This window comes from Carica papaya, chromosome 3 (genome assembly GCF_054855325.1).
Source record: "Carica papaya isolate Zhongbai chromosome 3, ASM5485532v1, whole genome shotgun sequence".
Lineage (NCBI taxonomy): Eukaryota > Viridiplantae > Streptophyta > Magnoliopsida > Brassicales > Caricaceae > Carica > Carica papaya.
The window spans coordinates 30,841,805-30,860,801 of NC_142311.1; the positions used below are offsets into that span (position 1 = coordinate 30,841,805).

General features: G+C 36.0%; 1 protein-coding gene across 1 annotated transcript; it reads right to left on the minus strand.

Annotated features, from left to right (window-relative positions):
* Positions 1-373: 373 nt before the first annotated feature.
* LOC110819999 (proline-rich nuclear receptor coactivator) lies at positions 374-1,816 on the minus strand. Its single transcript, XM_022049358.2, has one exon. The coding sequence runs from the start codon at positions 1,418-1,420 to the stop codon at positions 815-817; it is 606 nt and encodes a 201-aa protein (XP_021905050.1). The 5' UTR covers positions 1,421-1,816; the 3' UTR covers positions 374-814.
* Positions 1,817-18,997: the final 17,181 nt, after the last annotated feature.

Here is an 18,997-nt window from a genome sequence, read left to right on the forward strand (position 1 = left end):
TTATTTAAAAAACTTAGTTTACTAATGGTGAGTAAAAATTTTTATTATGTTTGAATTAAAATAAGAATAAACTTTTAAAATAATTTTCATACCAAAAAAAAAAAAATGGATTGCTTATAAAAATAGGCTTACAAAATCTTTTTCAGGCAGCACATGATTTTCGATTTGTGGACACGTCCACATGAGACGAACCAACCATCTGGACAAATAATTTCACGTCACCATCAATTTAAAGGTTCTTCTATTTTATTTTATTTTTGTTTTTTTAAATTATTGTTATTTTATTCAAAATAAAATTAAAATAATAATTTTTTTAAAATAAAAAATAAAAAATAAAAAAAAGAAAAAGAAAAAACACACCTACACTAAGAGCTATATAACAGGTGACTTTATTTATCCACTTTACAACTAAAAAGATACAGTTTAGGATTTAACCATACGCTACATAGCACGGGGAGGGGAAAACTACAACAAAAGTATTAGAAAATCTGCTCAAATTTTCCCCCTAATTTTATCTTAATTTACAACAAAACCCAACCATCCAATGTTTTTCCATTTTTCTCGTGAGCAGTAGATTTCACGCCAGAATATTTGTTACCAAATATTATTTATTTCGTCCCTTAAGTTTCTCTGATTTTCAGATCAACCTCCCGCTTGTAAAAAAAAATTACAGGAGGTTCCGACCGAAGAAAATCGATAGAGATGTAAGTAAGATAGACGAAATGAAGATAATAACAGTAATTTTAGAAATAAGATGAGAGAAACTGAAAACCGGATCCAGATCTTTTTCATCCGATCCATTTTCATGGAGATCTCAAAAATCGAGACGAAGCAATCGCCTCAAGTCCCGAGTCGCCGAGTCATCGACAAAGACCTCCTTCTTCCTCGAGAATGATGGCAAAGGGAGAGAGCTTGGCACCGGGGAAACAGAAAACGCAGATCCGGCATAAACGTCGGAGTATCCGGCTACGGGATGCTGCTTCAGATCCACGATCCTTATCTGCTTCGGTACCATCTCAGGATCCGGACCAAGCCGCTCAGTTCCTGTCACAGTCAAGCCAGCATCGATATCTTTCCTCGACGAGGAGACGCTGTTCTTGATCATCGAATCAAGCGACTCTCCTCTCCTCAGAATCGTTACCTTCTCCATCACCAGGTTGTTCCTCCCCGCTCTCAAGTCATTGCAGCTCGATTTCCTCGAGATCGACGTCTCTGACTGTGCAGGAGGAGATCCGACCCGCTTCCTCTGATCCGGCCGAACAGCCGGTTTCCGGTTAGGTCTAGAGTTATAATAATTGGAATAATTGGTATAGTTCGAGTTAAAGTTCCCATAGTTACTCCTCCGGCGGTAAAGCGCCGCCGGAGAAACTCTCATGCGTTCGAGTAAACAATCCTGAGGGCGTAATATCTCAGTCCCCATAATTTCCGACAGAGAGAAAAACGAAACTCCTGAAAATTCTAAAAAACAAACAGAGAAAAGAAAGGCAAATCTCCTTTCAGTTGTTCTCCCCGGTCAAGGAATATATATTAGTGGAAATCCAGGCTGCTGCTGCTTCTTCTTCTTCTTCTTCCTAACATGGGGAAAGAAAGGAGGAAGAAGGAAAGGAAAAGGAGAGATAATATAAAATAATCTCTGTGCTTTTTGTTGCTTACATTTTCTTTTTCTTCTTCTTCTTCTTCTTTCTCACTCTTATTGTTATTTAGGGGGGTTTCTCTTTCTCTTTCTTCTTCTGTGTGAAAAAAGAGACGGAGAAGAAGGGGGATATATAGGAGAGGAGGAAAATGGTTGAGAGCGATTTTCCCACCTACGTATTGACGCGTGAGAGATGGGCATTGGGTTAAAGAGGGGACAAGTGGCTGACCTCAAATTTGTAGGAACCTGCCATACAAATTGACCGTTATAACGCCAACTCTTAACTTTCCGTTGTTTTCTTCGCTTCGTCGCTGTCTACCGGTTTTTAAAGGATAACGCCGTTAGGATTGGGGGATTGGTTTGGTAATTTGGTTGCTCCGTGATTATCATTCTCGGTTTATCTGGGTCTTCAACCGGCTTAAATCTGGTTATCAACAGTTTTTGAGGCCTAATTTTTACTTAATGATTATTTAAGTTAGGATTTTTAAATTAGAACTAAAAAAAAAAACTAAAATTTATAAAAATGGTATCCTAAAAATAATGTTTTTACATAAAAATTAGATAATTTGAATTCCAAAAAATGAAACTAAAAGATGCAAATGGTGTATATTATATAGTTTTTAAACTTTATTTTTATGTATAAAATTAAAAAAAAAAAAGGGTATTAAGAATATAATAGAAGTACAACCACAGCTCATGCCTCAAAATAGTCAAAGAAATTTTGGAGACTTCTTTTACTTCCTTCATATTTTGACCCACCTAACTTCAATAATCAATAATTTTCTATTAAAATATAAATGAAAGTTGCTTTCACCTAATAAAGAAAGTGGAAATAAAGGGAGAGAAAATTACATAACTCTCCTTCCAATTTAGATCACCTAACAACGACAAAGTAGCTAAAAGTTACATTTACAAGATTTTAAAAGAAGTTTGTCTTTTAAACAAGTTATTGTTTTAATTATTTACAATTTTGTATTCGGGTTTGGTTTAAATTTTAATTTTAAAAACAAAAATTTAGAATATAATATAAATATATCAAGATTTAAATTAAAAATAGTATTTAAACTATTAATCATATATATATATATATACAACTAAATCTTGAAAACTCTAAACCATAGAATTGTAATTTTTTATATTTTAAATAAATTTTTATGAAAATTCTTAATTTGCACCAAGCCTCAAAATTCCTCCTAATTGCATTCCTCTTACTCTAAGTATTTTTATTATTTAAACATCAAAATAATCATGACCCACCTTGCCATCCATCCTTGAGCCCTTTACCCTATCTTACTTTACTTTTTTTTTTTTGGGTTGTTTGGCCGGTTGATTGTATTTTAAAATTATTATTAACAAATCCAATATAATTAATATTTTATTTAGAGTATGAAATCATTAAGAAGACTAAATATTTACTCTGTAACAATCCCGGAAATTTAAAAAAAAATAGATAATAACTTAAGTGCGGAAGCGAAAAAAAAAATGTTAAGATTTATATTTTTTACACAATAATTTAAAAGTACTAAACGACATTACGAAATTTACCATTTTAAAAGAAACACAATAAATAAGAAAATAAACGAAAAAGAAAAAATATCTAATATTACTCGCAATTTTCTTGCAGATCGAGCTCTGAAACCTGGTCCTCTTGATATGAAATGATTAAATAAGAAATGAGCTACACTAACCCAATAAGAATATCACACTATATCACCAACACAGAAATAAAGGTGGATATAAAAATAAAAATAACTAATAGAGCACTAAATTTAGCAAATCCATTTATCAATCATAAAATTATTTACCGTTCACTTACTACAGTGGAATTTATGAAAACAACCTATGCAGACAATAATATCATACGGATCATAATTTCATATAAGATCAGTAACATAACACATATCATAAATCTATACACATCATCAAATAACCAAACAATAACTGTCACCTTTTCACTAGTCTACTAGTATCCATGGGGGTTCATAAGGATGTCTCTGCTATACGTGACCCATTTTCTTTAACAATCTCAATTACGGGTTGTCCCCATGCCCCGTCCGGTATGAGCACCAAATTATTAAACCTCAATATTCCGTCCGGTATGAGAGTGAAGTAGGTCGTCTGGTAAATTACCAAGTCTCCATCTCTGTCTGGTATGAGACAACGTTCACAGTAGAGTTCTCTATGTACCGGGTCCGTCTACCATCTCCCAAGATATCTAGTAAGACTGTCGTTCTATCTGTTTATTTAATCACACAACTTTTTTATTTTTCTTTTGTCTTCATTTTCTAAATCAACCATAATCACATAAGCAAACAAACATGCATCAGAGAATGCAATCATATCTCAACTTTTTAATCAAACAATAGTCACGTAAGGCAACAATTCATGCATTCAAACCATAAAATTGATAAACCAGATATCATCATGCTTTTTAGACTGTAAAATAAATCAATAGAAATTAACAGAGAATAATTTTCGGTTCGGGCTCCATTAGCAATCTATAATTAATTATGTACATTTATTTAATTTACACAAATACCATATTATTATTTGTTTAGATTTTAATTATATAATAGAGAATAGGGTGAGGGATCCTTACTCGATTTGACGCCCGAAAAGCTCAAATATTTACTGTACTTACGGACGGTCCTTGGGTTCCCTAAATTTTTTTTCGGGATTCAAAATGTGTTAATAGTACTTACAAATGTTTCAAACAAACCCAAAATCAGTCTTAGGGCCCACTCGGCCAATTTCAAAATTCTAGCACGCCACTGCGACGGTCCGCCTTAGGTCAGCTGTTTTCAACCGATTTTGCATCGATCCCTGTGAGAAAACACGTTAAAGGGTCTTGGTTGGTTGAAAAAGTATAAAAAATCGAAACTCACCAGCGGTGGGGCTCTCTGGTGCGGCGGCTCCTCCAACTCACGTTGCAGTTGGGTATTTTGTTCTGATCAACCTGTAGAGAAGAACATGATGATCATAATGGTGAAAAAATTACATAGAATGGGAATCGGGAAGGGCCTCATCGGAGGCATTTTGTAAAATTTCCCGCGGCAGCGCTTTCGGGCTTCGCCAGTGTTTTTTGGCCAATTGGCCAGTTTTTTTACTCCAATTTGGCCATGTGTGAGCTTAAAATTGAATTTCGTGCAAAAAGAAAAGTTTTTACCTTTTTTTGCGGTCGGAAAGGGTTCCAGTGCGGCGGCGGGTAGCGGCGGTCTGCTCTCTGACGGCTGGGTTGTCTTCTTCGGCGAGGGGGTCTGGAGCTAGGGTTAGGGTTTGGTGCGGATGAAAGTTATTTATATCCGTCCGCTTTTGATCCAGGTCGTCCATCGCGTTTGATCTAGATCGTCTGATTGCGATTAAATAAGGAGCGAATTTGGACCGTTCATCGCGATCCAATCTGAGCCATCCATTGTGATCCACTATAGGTCGTTCGATCGCATTTGAATCTGGCAGTTCGATCGCATTTGGGAGGGAGCGCATCTAGGTCGTCCGTGTGCGCGGGAACGGACCTAGATCGTTCGATTGCGGGCACGCAAATTGCCCGCGTGGCACCGCGTCAGGGTCCGTTGTCACGTGACGCGTTTTGGTTCGTGGGGGCTGCTAACCGGATGTCCTATGTGGCAGAACTTCTCTAAATTGCACTTTGATTCTTAGTTTTTGATTTTTTTTTAAAAAAATACTCATAGAACCCAAATTTTTACACTTTTTCCTAAAATTATTTCTAATTTCATTCTCATACAATTTTTACTTCATTTTTATCCCAAATAAAATAAAATAAAATACAACAAAATAAAATAAATTAATAAAAAAGTATATTTATTAATTATTTAATTATACCAAATTTTTATTTATTTTATTTTATTATTTTCTTTTTTTTTTTGTGGGTGTTACACACTCAAAATAAAAAGTAAATGAAACTCTCTCTCTCTCTCTCTCTCTCTCTCTATATATATATATATATGAGAATAATATATTTTTATGTGGTGTACTTATTGTGGGAGATGAAGACATTTGGTGTTTATTATTTTACGAAGGATGTATCCTAACATCTAAGTCATGCTACTCAAAATGAGACATGCACTTAAAATGATATAGTTTTTTTCAAGATCATAATGTACATATATATATATATATATATACACACATACACATATAATATATTTTTTCCTTAAGATATTCAAATCCCACAAAAGTAAAGGAAGATCAGAAGAACAACAATGAAATCTCTTTTTTTAGCTTTGTTTGATTCCAATTCCATTTTATTAAATTAAGTGCTTGCCAACAGACGAAGGAGGACCGACCCATCTTCCACCATTCCTCACGACATAAGAACAACTATATATTATTACACATTAAATAATTACACATGTTAAATAATATTTTTTTAATTTTTTTTTACATGAATAATATGGTTGTTTAATAATTAACACTCACACATTTTATTTAAAATTTATTATAAATGTAAAGTATTTACTAATTGATAATATTTAATTTAATAAAATATAAAATTTAATTTATCAATATATTGATTAAAGTTACGATAATTAAATTAAATAAATTTTACTGAGTTTATAACATTTTTGAATAAAAAAAATAACACAATCAATGGAAAACAAAAATAAGTCTTTTGTTCATTAAAGAAACACTTTTTTTGTTTCTGTACAAAACAAAATTTGCTTTGTAATTCTTAATTGATTCCAAAGTTTAAAGTTATTAGTTTTTTGGATTCACCATATTTACGATAGATTGTTATTTTATTCCTTCAGTTATAAGTTACATGTATAGTATATTTATATTTCATTAGTTAGTAACTTATAAATTTATTGTATTTTATATAATAGAATGAAATTATTAGAAATAATAAAATTTTGTTACGTATATAATTATATTTAAAAATATATTTTGAATTTCAAGTAATATAAATTTAATAAAAAATACTTTATTACGTATATTTACGTGTCATATAAAACTAATTATTCACACATTATTCAAAAATCATAAAAAAAAATGTGTTTTAAGATAATTTTTCAACTTAAAAAAAAAAATTAATTAGAACATGAATCATAATTCAGAAACTGAAATAACATAATTTAACTCTTAATTTTTTCTAATTAAGACTCAATAATTTTTGAAATTTTCAAATAATAAAAAATTATTAAATTTTTCAGAAAAAATAAATTAACAGAACGTATGAATATAATAAGTACACTTAGAAAGTTTATTTTATAAATTTTTTAATAAAATTTTAAAATGAAACAATTAAAATTATAAACTTTTAATTTACAAGAGTACATATAAATTTACTCTAAATACTTTGTATAGAATAAGAAATGTTGCTTCCAAGGATGGCAAGGTAAAGTGAACCAGAGATTGGTGCTCATGTGCGATGTACCCATTAAATTTTTTTTTTTAATATTAAAATATTTATTATATAAAAAATATGAACAAAAGGGGCAGGGCAATATTGGGTTTTCATAATGTGGGGTGCTCTACAAATAAAAAAGATGGGTGGGCGCCAGTGAATTCCCCAATAATTATCCACTAAAAAAGGTGAAAAATAAAGAAGAAAAAAGAGGGAACAAATCAAGGAAGCTTTTAAAAAAAATGTAGTTTTTTTTTTTAATAAGAATTAATTTGTGGGGAGGAATCAATCATCTTATCTTGTCCTTTTCCTCTCAATTAATGCTTTTTTTTAATTAAATAAAAAATTATGAATTATTAGAGATTTTCTTTTGAGAGGTTTTGAGAAGAGTAGTTGGGACATCCTCTTTTTGTAGAATATAATATTTATATATATATATATATATATATATATATTTCAAATGGTTCACATGAAAAAATCTACTCACCAATGATAATCTTTAAGCTCTTATCTTATATTCATACATACTATAATTCATTTTCTATTTTTATGAACTAATTTTAATGTAACTTTACTCATGTGGGGCGAATAAATATTACTAATTAGTGAATTGGGGGACATTTACTTGTAAAAATATAAAAAGTTTTTGGTGAATATGTTGAGATATATGAATTAATTAATTAGTCTATGGATTTCATGTTTAATTTTATTTTTAAATAAAATTATAAATATACCTTCCCATATGTCACCATTTGAAGTTCTTTTTTCTCTCCTCCTCCACTCGTACATTCTCGCATTCCATCTTTTCAATTCTTGCACTTTTACCTTCATTTAACAACAAGATTTCACTTTGTGTCTATCTCTTAAGCCTAATTTTTTTTATTAGACAAAGTGGTAATTGATAAACTACTTTTTGCACATGTCTTTGCCCTTTACTCAACTCCTCTATCACCATATCTCTTAAAAATCTAATATAAAGTTTAATTAATCAAAAGTTAATAACAACTTCAAATGATCACTTTTTGTGAAATTTTTCAAAATTCGTTTTTTGTTATTATGTATAAAGATATTTCACAAATAGAAAAAAAAAATCATAAATGAAATTATATTTTCTTTTTCACATAAATAAAATTTACAATTATACTTACCATCTAAAGTTTGTCTGATTAACATATTATTTTATTTGAAATAAACAAAATACAAAACAACGAAATATACTGACAGATGGACGTAACCATATATGGAGAAAGAAAGTATTTAAGCGTATATGTGTGTATATATATATATATATATATATATATATATATTTGCTTTAAACTTGGAGTGAACATGAAGTATAATATAATGGTTAAATTTTTGACATAGCAAGGAGACGATGGGGTCAGTCCATGAATTTTTCTTTCTTTCGCCGCATTTCGCTCAAAGGGTTGAAGGGAGATAGTGCATTAAGTTATTCACATAGGCAAACTTGATCTTTTTCGCCAGATATCCCATATGAGGGAATCCTAGTAGAGCTGCCGACTTCAACTACCGTTCATGTACCATTCATATTAGATTTGACCAACTGACCATCCTATCTCATCTTCATTCTTGACGACCTATCTTTGTCTCAATAGAGTCTTTTTCTGGTATATTTCGGTTATCTTTCTCGCTATTTTTTTTTTATAAAAAATAAGTCATTAGTTTAGGTACAAGATACTATCATTACCCCTGAATAAATAGACACTCAACCGGTAATTGTAACGACCCAATTGCAAAAATAGAGCTCTACCAACTAAGTTATATCCTCCCCAACTAAGTGGAGCATGCATGAAGGAGTCAAATTCTTCTTATATTATTTTTCTTGGCCTAGCTAAGCCATCTTGTATTTGAACCACAGATCTCACTTGTGAAGTAAATCATCGCACCTGCAGTCCAACTAATTGGGAAATAATCAATAAATTAATTTTCAGGAGCAATTCATCCTTCCTGAACACAATATATAACTATATGTTGTATTACGCTCTCTAACTGTGCGTGTTTTCCCCCTTTTCCTTATCATAGTAAGTATTTGTGAAATAACTTCAATGAAAAAAAAAAGCCATTAAGAGAACCTCATGGCCTAACTTTATATACTCTAAGATCATTTTTTAAACCTATTTCCATTTCGAGTCAAAAAATAGATAAATAGATTCGTCCTATGACGGTTAGATCTAATCTCATGGTCCTTGCAAAAAGGAAAAACATTTCACGTTTTTCCTTTCGAGAAGGATGGATTATGAAAATCCTATTAATTTCAGCTTTCTCCATACCTCTGGGAAAAGAATGAGAAAGATTGAATGGTACAATCTCTCCATCACTCCGAAATGAAATGGGTGATCTCATAGTTTTTAGTATGTGAAGATATTTTGTTAAGTATTCCATTTTATTTTTTCATTGAAGTTGAACCTAAACATGTGCTTGAGAAATAACTATCCATACACTAATGAGAGATGTATGGATTATCATGAAGAGATAAGTCGTGGTGGTCCCTAAATATAGTCCATGACAATTTTTATAACGAAGAATAGATGTGCTTTTTCATTTTTATTAGTTATATTTACTAGTTAACTTTTAATATATAAATTAGAATTAGATACATTTATTAAAATATATCCATAAATTGTAATATCTGGGCTCGAAAATCAGTCTGAGATAATTTTTCTTATTAATTTATTTATAAAATAATTATATTAAAATAATTATTTTATTTATTATATTTTAGTTTGATTGAATTTTTTAGAAAAAATGAATTAAGGACGAAATTGAAAAGAATTTTGGGAAAAATGGGTGAAATTTTAAATTTGGGGGGTGTTTTTAAAACAAAAATTGAGAACAGGAGGTCAAGATACAAATAAAAGAAATTCGACCACGTAGAACAACTCAGTTAGCAGCCACGATGAATTAGAGCACAGAGTGTGACAAAACATGCTGATGTCGGCGCCACACGGATGAACCACGTGCCCAACGATCCGACGGTTGATGATTGATCCCGCACGTATGAACGGCCCAGATGCATTTTCCCTTTAGTCTTGATCGGACAAACGAGATCAAATGCGATGAATGGATGAGATTCGGCCACACCATCAACCTAAACAGGAAACTATTGAACGGTTCTTTTCACTCCACGTCAATGTAAATGAACAGCACCGATCGAGGAGGAGAGGAGTATTTAAACTCCACTTCGGAGGGGAATCCAAACCTAGCCGTCAGTCCCTGCCGAAGAAGAAAGCCGACCATCGACAACCACTGCATCGAAGCCACCACTGACCATAAAAAAAAGGTAAAATTTCTCTCTCTGCTCAGAATTCGATTTTGAGCTTCCCTGTGGCTATATCGGAGAAAGAGGGATGACAGGTGAGGCAAAAACCCAGGCAAAGCCCCGACAGAGTCGCGACGGCCAAAACCTTAAAATCCCTCCGATGAACCCCTTTCCGTTTTCCATTTCACGCGATTCTTTGACCATTGTGTTCATCGTTCCTTTATATGCAGGTTAGCTAGAGAAGAATCCCCAGCCGCGAAGGAGAACCGGTAGAGTTGCCGCACCCGGAGACCCCCCCTCCCCGTCGGTAGGTTTAGTTTTTCTGGCTAACTGAGACTTCATAACGTATTTTTTGCAAGGATGCGTGTAAATTTGTCCAAAACCGGTCAAAATCGGATAAGCTGAGGCGAATCGCCGCCGTGGTGATGCAGTTGGCGCCGTGCCAGAATCTTAAAATTGGCCGAAAAGGGTTTTCAACACCAGTTTTGCATTTTTTTGGGGTATTTTTGGGTACGTGACAAGTATTTTGTGTTCCCGCGGTAAAAAATTTAGGAATCTCAGGACCCCTTGGGAGGCGTAGTGGATAGTTCGCATTTTAAAACACCGATTCAAGTAAGGATCCCTCACCTTATTCTCGGTTACGATAAATTAAAGATTAATAATCGATAATTGTGTGCTTTGTAAAAAATTAAAAAAAAATCTTAAAAATATTACAGGTTACTAGTGGAGGCGGAACCGGTTAGTTCACATTTGTCATACTTCCCTATTTATTTTTCTATACTGCCTAAATTGTTTACCATTATTCTGTGTATATTTATATTGATAGTTTTTATAATCTTCTTCTATTATCTGGGTTATTTGGTCACTTCTTGCATGATTTATATGGTTATCTGGTTACTTAGTTATTGGTTGTGATAAATTAAATCGTTTTCTTAAATGTCGTATAAATTGATCAGTGAGTATGACATGAGACGTTGGTATGCTTTAGTGGTTGTTTGGAGAATTAAAATAAATAAAAGCTTACTGGGCATATTGGAAAATAGTGGACGAGCCCAGTACATAAGGAACCCTACTGTGGACATTACCTCAGTCAGATATGACTGAGATGTTCCACACTATAAGAGTTTTGAGAGATTTGGTTTACCCTTATATAGGAGGGGATATCGAGGCGATGATATTTCTGGCACTCGTTATCATATGGGGTATGGAGACGACAGAGTTAATTGTCAATTCTTAATACTGGATTCATGAGTGAAGAGATATCTTTATGGACCCCTAGGAGTCCTAGTAAGTAGGTCAAAAAAGGAAAAATTGTGATCCCATGAATGAAATTAAAATATTAATTAGTTATTTGTCTTCATATGTTAATTTTAGAGAAATCGTAACGGTAAGTATCAAATAAAAAGTTTTAAAGTTAAATATATTTACTTAAAACAAGGGCTTCATTAGTTATTTTCTGATTTTTACCAACTTTCAATCTCTATATATGTGATTAGTGTGATATTCTTACTGTACTTGTAACGGCCCCAGAAATTTAAAATGAAATGTGTATTAAAAATGTCAAATGCGGAAGCGAAGTCAGAATTTCAATCAACATCCCTTACACTAAAACCAAAAACTTGCTCAAAATATAAAAGATCAAACTAACTAAAAGAGAAACTCGAAAGTAAAAGCTATGAATATGACTATGGAGTCTTTAGGCGTCCCCTTCGTCGTCTTCCTGCGGAACGGGCTCGGGAACAATGTCTTCCTGATCTGAAATGATTAAATAAGGAATGAGCTACACTAGCCTAGTAAAGACATCACGATATCTCACCGTCACGGAGGTAAAGGTGGGTAGAAAACACAAAAAGACCAATGGAGCATAATTTACAACAAATCCTTTTATCAATAATAAAATCCTTTACCATCTACGTACCTCGGTGAAATTCATAAAATAATATACGAAAGCAATAACATTATCATCATCATGAAATCATATAAACTGTATAACATAATACTTATCACGACTTTTATAATTCAATCATTACACAACATATTTTTCCTCTTTTAGCAGCCTACTAGTATCCATGGGGATCCATAGGGGTCCCGCTACCCGTGAACCCTTAACACTTGCAATCAGATTCCAGGGCCGTCCCCATACCCCGTCTGGTATGGGCGCCAAAACTATAAACCTCAATACCCCGTCCGGTATGAGGGTGAAACGGGCCGTCCCCATACCCCGTCCGGTATGGGCGCCAAAACACATAAGGTCTCCATACCCCGTCCGGTATGAGAGACCACAATCCCGGTAGGGTTCCCTACGGACCCGGTCCGTCCACCATCTCCCAGAATATCTAGTCAGACTGATCACATTATACAATTATCAATTTACATAACCTTTCATTCCCCTTTTTCCTCAGTCAGCATCATCAATTCACACACAAACAAGCAAACCAGTAATTTATGCTAAACAAGACAACATACAGCATCGGTTTCTCAGTCATTCAACCCATAATCAATAAAATAGTAAAATATGCACACGAAACTATGAAATGAAAACATCAGACCTCATACTGCATTTAAAACTGTAAAATAGGCCAAATAACAGTTAACCGACAAACACACCAGACTCGGGCTCCATTAGCGACCTTAAGAAATTTCACACTTTCGTTGATTCAAGAAATACCGTTTTATCATTATTGAACTTTAATACCGTGATAGGAAATAGGGTGAGGGGTCCTTACTCGTTTCGGGGTCCGAACACGGCTCCACAGTGCGCCTACAGGCTGTCCCTAATTTTTCCTGAATTTTTCCCGGGGAACTGAAACGCACTACTGGTACCTGCACGTGTTCCAAAAAATCCCAAATTAGACCCAGGGCCCCTTTCGGCCAATATCGCAATTCCGGCACGGCGGCTCCGCCGTGCTCCAGCGACGGCGCCGCCGCTTGCGGCGGCGATTCGCCTCGGGTTGGCCGTTTTCGGCCGAATTCGGCCACACTTGCATCGGTCTCTGTGATAAAACAACCCTAGAGCCCTTGGGGGGCCAAAAAATTACGAAAAAACTGAAGCTTACCGGCGGCGGTGCTCTCGGGTGCAGCGGCTCTCCGGCGAGGTTCGTGTTTTGGTGATTCGACTCTGATCAACCTGTAGAGAAAAGAATGGTGATCACGGTAATATAAAAATTGCATCAAACGGAGGCCGGGAAGGGCTTCATCGGAGGCAAAAATCGAGGAGGGGCGCAGCAGCGCCGTTGGGTTTCGACCGTGTTTTTCGGCCGTTTGGCCGAGATTTTGGCTCCGGTTTGGCCACAGGGGAACTCAGCGTGAAAAAATGAGTCGGGGGTATGAAATTTACCTCGATCGGCGGTCGAAAAACTCCCCGGTGCGGCGGTGGGTGGCGGCGGCCGGCTCCTCCGGCGACTGATTCGTCTTCTCCGGCGAGGGTAGGCGGCTAGGGTTTTTGTGGTCAGGTGTGGGGGTTCTATTTATACCCTTTTGCCTTTTGATCATAGCCGTCCATTTTGATTAAATCTGGGCCGTCCGTTTTTGATTGAATCTGGGTCGTCCGTGCGCGTGCATCTGGGCCGTCCGTGCGATTGCATCTGGGCCGTCCGTGCGCACGCTTGATCTGGGCTGTCCGTGCGCGCAGGGACGCATCTGGGCCGTCCGATCGCGCGCACGCAGATCGCCCACGTGGCCCGTTCCCTGGTCGACGTGGTCTTGCCACCCTGGTTGGCCAAGGCTGCTGACTGGGCCGCTGACGTGGCTGCTGACGTGGCGTTTTTTTTAATTATAAATTAAAATAAATAATTAAAATTAATAAAAATAATAACAAAAATGTTGAAATTATTTGGGCGTTACAGTACTAGTGTAGCTCACCCTTTCATTAAGTATTTCAAATCAACAAGATAAAGATGTAGATCCCGATTAGCGAGAGGATTGTGAGTAGTTCACCTCCTAGTCTCCCTTCAAGTGCTATTGAAGGTTCTCCTAGAATGCTTATTTATTCACCTTTTGTTTAATTACTACTTGCCTTTTCAAAGGGACATTCTTATAACCCTATTGGAAAATTCAGATTATTGTGTGAGAAATGTAAACCCTAACTTTATTATTCGCTTCCGCATTTAAATTATAAATTCATTTTTCTTTAAGTTCCAAACCTTTACAGTTGGTATTAGAACCGCGTTCCTCAGAACTATTCTTTACACAAAGACTTAAAAACACCAAAGAGAAACTTTCACTCAACTATTTCTTGTGAAATGCATGTACAAGGATATGAAGAGAGGAATGCCCCCACTAAACTGAGCAGCCTAGGATGGTTCGCTTCGAGAGGATGTTGATCGACACTTTGAGATGTTGGAGAGACTCATCTCTTCCCAGCAGGCCCGGGAGAAAATGAGGGAGCTGACTGACCCTCCCTCGCTGCCACAATTTGAGCCACCCTTGTAATGGGAAGATCCGGAGCCACTGCAATATAACCCTGCTCCTCCACTGTATCATCCGGCACCGCCACAGTGTAATTAGGTGCCTCCACCATATTCTCTGGCACTGCCACAGGGCCACCCAGCCGCTCCACAACACAATCTAGTCCCTCTTCCACGGGACCCAGTTTCACCCATGATGGACCCACACAATATTGAAAGGTACAAAAGACTAAATCCATATACCTTTGCAGGGGCATCCTTTTTCGAAGAGGTTGAGTATTAGTTAGCTGAGACAAAGAAGGCCTTCGCGACTCTCGGGGTGGTTCTTGAGCAGAAAGTCGTACTTGCCACCTACATGCTTGTGGGAGAGACAAGTCGCTGGTGGAAGCTCAAGAAGTCCACCCTGCTCATTCCAGTCACTTGGGAATAGTTTTTTATGGTCTTTAATGTAGAGTACCTCCTTGAGCACCTTCGGTATTTAAAAAAAAATAGAGTTTACACACCTAATCTAAGGTGATATAAATGTGTCAGAGTATGTCCAAAGGTTCCTAGAGCTGAGCCAATATTCCCTTGAGAGCATGATGGATCAAGGCAAGGAAGTTCGAGTGGGGCCTCCGTCCTGAGATCAGACAGCAGCTCTACGTATTTGAGCTTAGCACCTACTCAACCGTTCTGGCCAAAGCATAACTAGCTGAGAGGAATTTTTGCATATTTTCTCCAGTAGTGGGGAATCCTAGACCCCCGGTCTCACATCGCAGACCCAACACCCATTCTACCAATTCAGCAAAACAAGAGGTCTAGGCTAGTGACTCAAGCTCCTCCTTAGGTTCCGGTAACCGGACGCGGTAGGACTTGTCAGCACTGTAGTAAGGATTATGGGGATTGACTCTGCTATCATCTTAACAATACTTGCTGCATATGTGAGAGAGCCTAACACTACGCAAAAGAGTGTCTGCAACATCAGAATCAAGTCAGACCTCTTATTCAGGAAAGAGCTTACAACCTCACTTAATAAGATATTGAAACTAACCCAAATGTGATACATGGTACGTACACTATCTGTAATCAACTTACACATATTTTGATTGATACTGGTGCTTCACATTCGTTTGTCTCACATGATTTTACACCACACTTGAATGTATTACCTGAATGACTTGATTCTGTGTTGTTTGTGTGTATTCTTGAGAATAGGACACTACTAGGAAAGGTTATATACAAAGCTTATATCATAGACATAGCAGTTAGGAAATTGAGTGTGAACCTAATAGAGATTGAGACAGAGGACTTTGATGTAATTTTAAGAATAAACTGATTAGCGGCATATCATGCTACCGTAGATTGTTTCCACAAGAAACTTGTATTCACCCCTCCTAATGAAGAGTCATTTACAAGTTAATAAAAAACTTTAAATATTATTCCCTTATGACAATTTCTTTATTACGTAGTGCTTTAACTCGATTGTCTTTTCTATATTAGGCAAACCTAAGAAAAAAATTTCCATTCAAGAGATCCTAGTAGTCCGAGGCTTTCTGGATGTGTTTCTTGATGAACTATCCAGACTGTCAGTGGACAGAGAAGTTGAGTTCACCATAAATCTTCAGCTTGGCACCTAGTATATCTCGATTGCCTCTTACTGCATGAGTCATGTTGAGATAGAAGAGCTGAAGAAACAGATCAATGAATTGTAGGATAGTGGGTTTATCCAACATAATGTGTCTCCTTGAGGTGCTAGAGTCACATTTGTAAGGAAAAGAGATGAGATGTTAAAATTATGTATCAACTACAGGAGATTGAACATGGTCACAATTAAGAACAAGTACCCTTTTTTTAGGATTGATGACATTTTTGACCAGTTACAAGGTGTCTAGGTCTTCTCCAAAATAGACTTACATTCGGATTACCATCAGGTAAAAATAAGGGTAAAGAACATTCCCAAGATAGCCTTCAGAACCAGGTACGGGCACTATGAGTTCCAGGTTATGCCATTTGAATTAATTAACATACTAACCATTTTTATGGACTTGATGAATAGAGTTTCAGATAATTTCTGAATCAGTTTGTCATTGTCTTTATTGATGATATCCTAATCTATTGAAAGAGCAAAGAAGAACACACTCATCACCTGACTCAGGTTTTGCAGGTACTCAGGGAGAAGAAACTGTATGCAAAATTGAGCAAGTGTGAGTTTTGCCTCAAGTAGACTACCTTTTTATGGCACATCATATCAATGGATAAAGTATCAGTGAATCCCGAAAAAGTTGAAGTAGTACTTGGTTGGGAGAAGTTGACTACGGTTAAAGAGATTTATAACTTTCTAGGAATGACATATTATTACTGCAGGTTTATAAAATGATTTTCTGGCATATCTGCTTCTTTGACCCGACTTGCGAAGAAGAATGTTAAGTTTGAATGGAACGAAAATTGTGAAAGGCGCTTTACAGAATTTAAGAAACGGTTGACTACTGCACCTATGTTGGTTTTACCGAGTGGGACAGGTAGATATATAGTGTATAGTGATGCCTCCTACCTGGAGTCGGATTGTATTCTTATACAGCATGGGAAGGTCATACCCTATGAGTTTAGGCAGTTGAAGAGTCATGAGAAGAATTACTCCACCCATGACTTAGAACTTGCCGCCATTATTCATGCCTTGAAGACTTGACGCCACTACTTATGTCGGAAAACTTTTGAGATTTATACTGAATATAAGAGCTTAAAGTATGTATTCGCTCAGAATGATATCAACATGCGTCAGAAGCTTTAGATAGAGCTCATTAAGGACTACGATTGTAATATTTTGTATCACTCGGATAAGAGCAATGTGGTAGCTAACACACTCAGCAGAAAAAGTGCAGGTATGTTGGCTTACTTAATAGTTTCTGAATAGAGGGCAATAGAGGCTGCACAACAGATATAACCTCAATATTTGAAGAAAGTTGCATGCTTAGCCCACCTAACTGCCCAACTCGAATTGATCCAGATAATAAAAGAAGCCAAATCCATCAATTCCACCATAATAACTCTCACGAAGGATGCAGAATAGGGAGTAAATCCAGAATTCTGAATCTCTTCCGATGGGTTGCTCAAATTTCAAGATAAGGTGTGTGTTCCAGGTGACAATGAACTAAAAATGGACATCATGACAGAGGCTCATAACTCAAAGTTTGTCATGCATCCCAGAAGTACTAAAATGTATCAAAGTATGCGACCCTGGTTTTGGTGAAGCGGGATGAAAAAAGATATACCCGAGTTTGTCTCTAAGGATCTGGTATGTCAACAGGTTAAAGCAAAGCATCAATGCCCAAATGGGTTACTTCAGCCATTACCGATCCTAGAATGAAAGTGTGAACATATCATAATGGACTTCGTGATAGGGTTGGCTAAGACACACTCAAAACATGATGCTATCTAGGTAATTGTCGACCAACTCACCAAGTCTTCTCACTTCTTAGCTATCAAGATGACCGACCCATTAGATAAGATAGCAAAAATATATATTCTGGAGATCTTCACGTTACATGGAGTTCTAGTGACAGTGGTATCCGATAGAGACTCTTAGTTTACTTCTCAGTTTTGGTCTAATTTTTAGCAAGCTATGGGGACGAAACTATCCATTAGCACCGTATTTCACCTTAAAACCGATGGATAATAAAAAAGGATGATTCATACCTTAAAAGATATGCTCAGGACTTGTGTTCTAGACTTCGAGGGTCATTGGAATGATCACTTACCTTTGATAGAGTTCGCCTACAATAATAGCTATCAAACAAGTATCGACATGGCCCTATATGAGGAATTATATGGTCAACCCTGTAGGTCGCTGATCTGCTAGAAAGAGGTGGGCGATAGAAAATGATTTGACCCTGATATGGTAGAGGAGACTACAAACAAGATAGTTAAAATTAGAAAGAATATCTAGACAGCTCAGAGTAGGCAGAAGTATTATGCGAACACCTAGATGAGAGATTTATAATTTAAGAAAGGCGATCGAGTGTTTCTTAAGGTCACCCCTTTCAAGGGAATCAGCAGGTTTGGTAAGAGAAAAAAATTAAATCCCTGATTCATTGGGCCATTTGAGATCTTATACAGGATTGATGTGATCGCTTATAGACTGACACTACATTTAGAGCTGTCCAAAGTCCGTAATGTATTTTATGTATCCATACTACACAAATACAACCCAGACCCCTCACACATCATGTCCCATGAGCCCTTTTCACTCTAGGTAGATCTATTCTATGATGAGGTATCGGTAGGCATTGTAGACCGGAAGAGTAGAGTACTTCGCAACCAAAAAATTTCCTTTGTCA

What these genes read in the sequence shown, in the direction of transcription:
- LOC110819999 (XM_022049358.2), bottom strand. Translation starts at nt 1,420, where the DNA reads ATGGGGACTGAGATATTACGCCCTCAGGATTGTTTACTCGAACGCATG.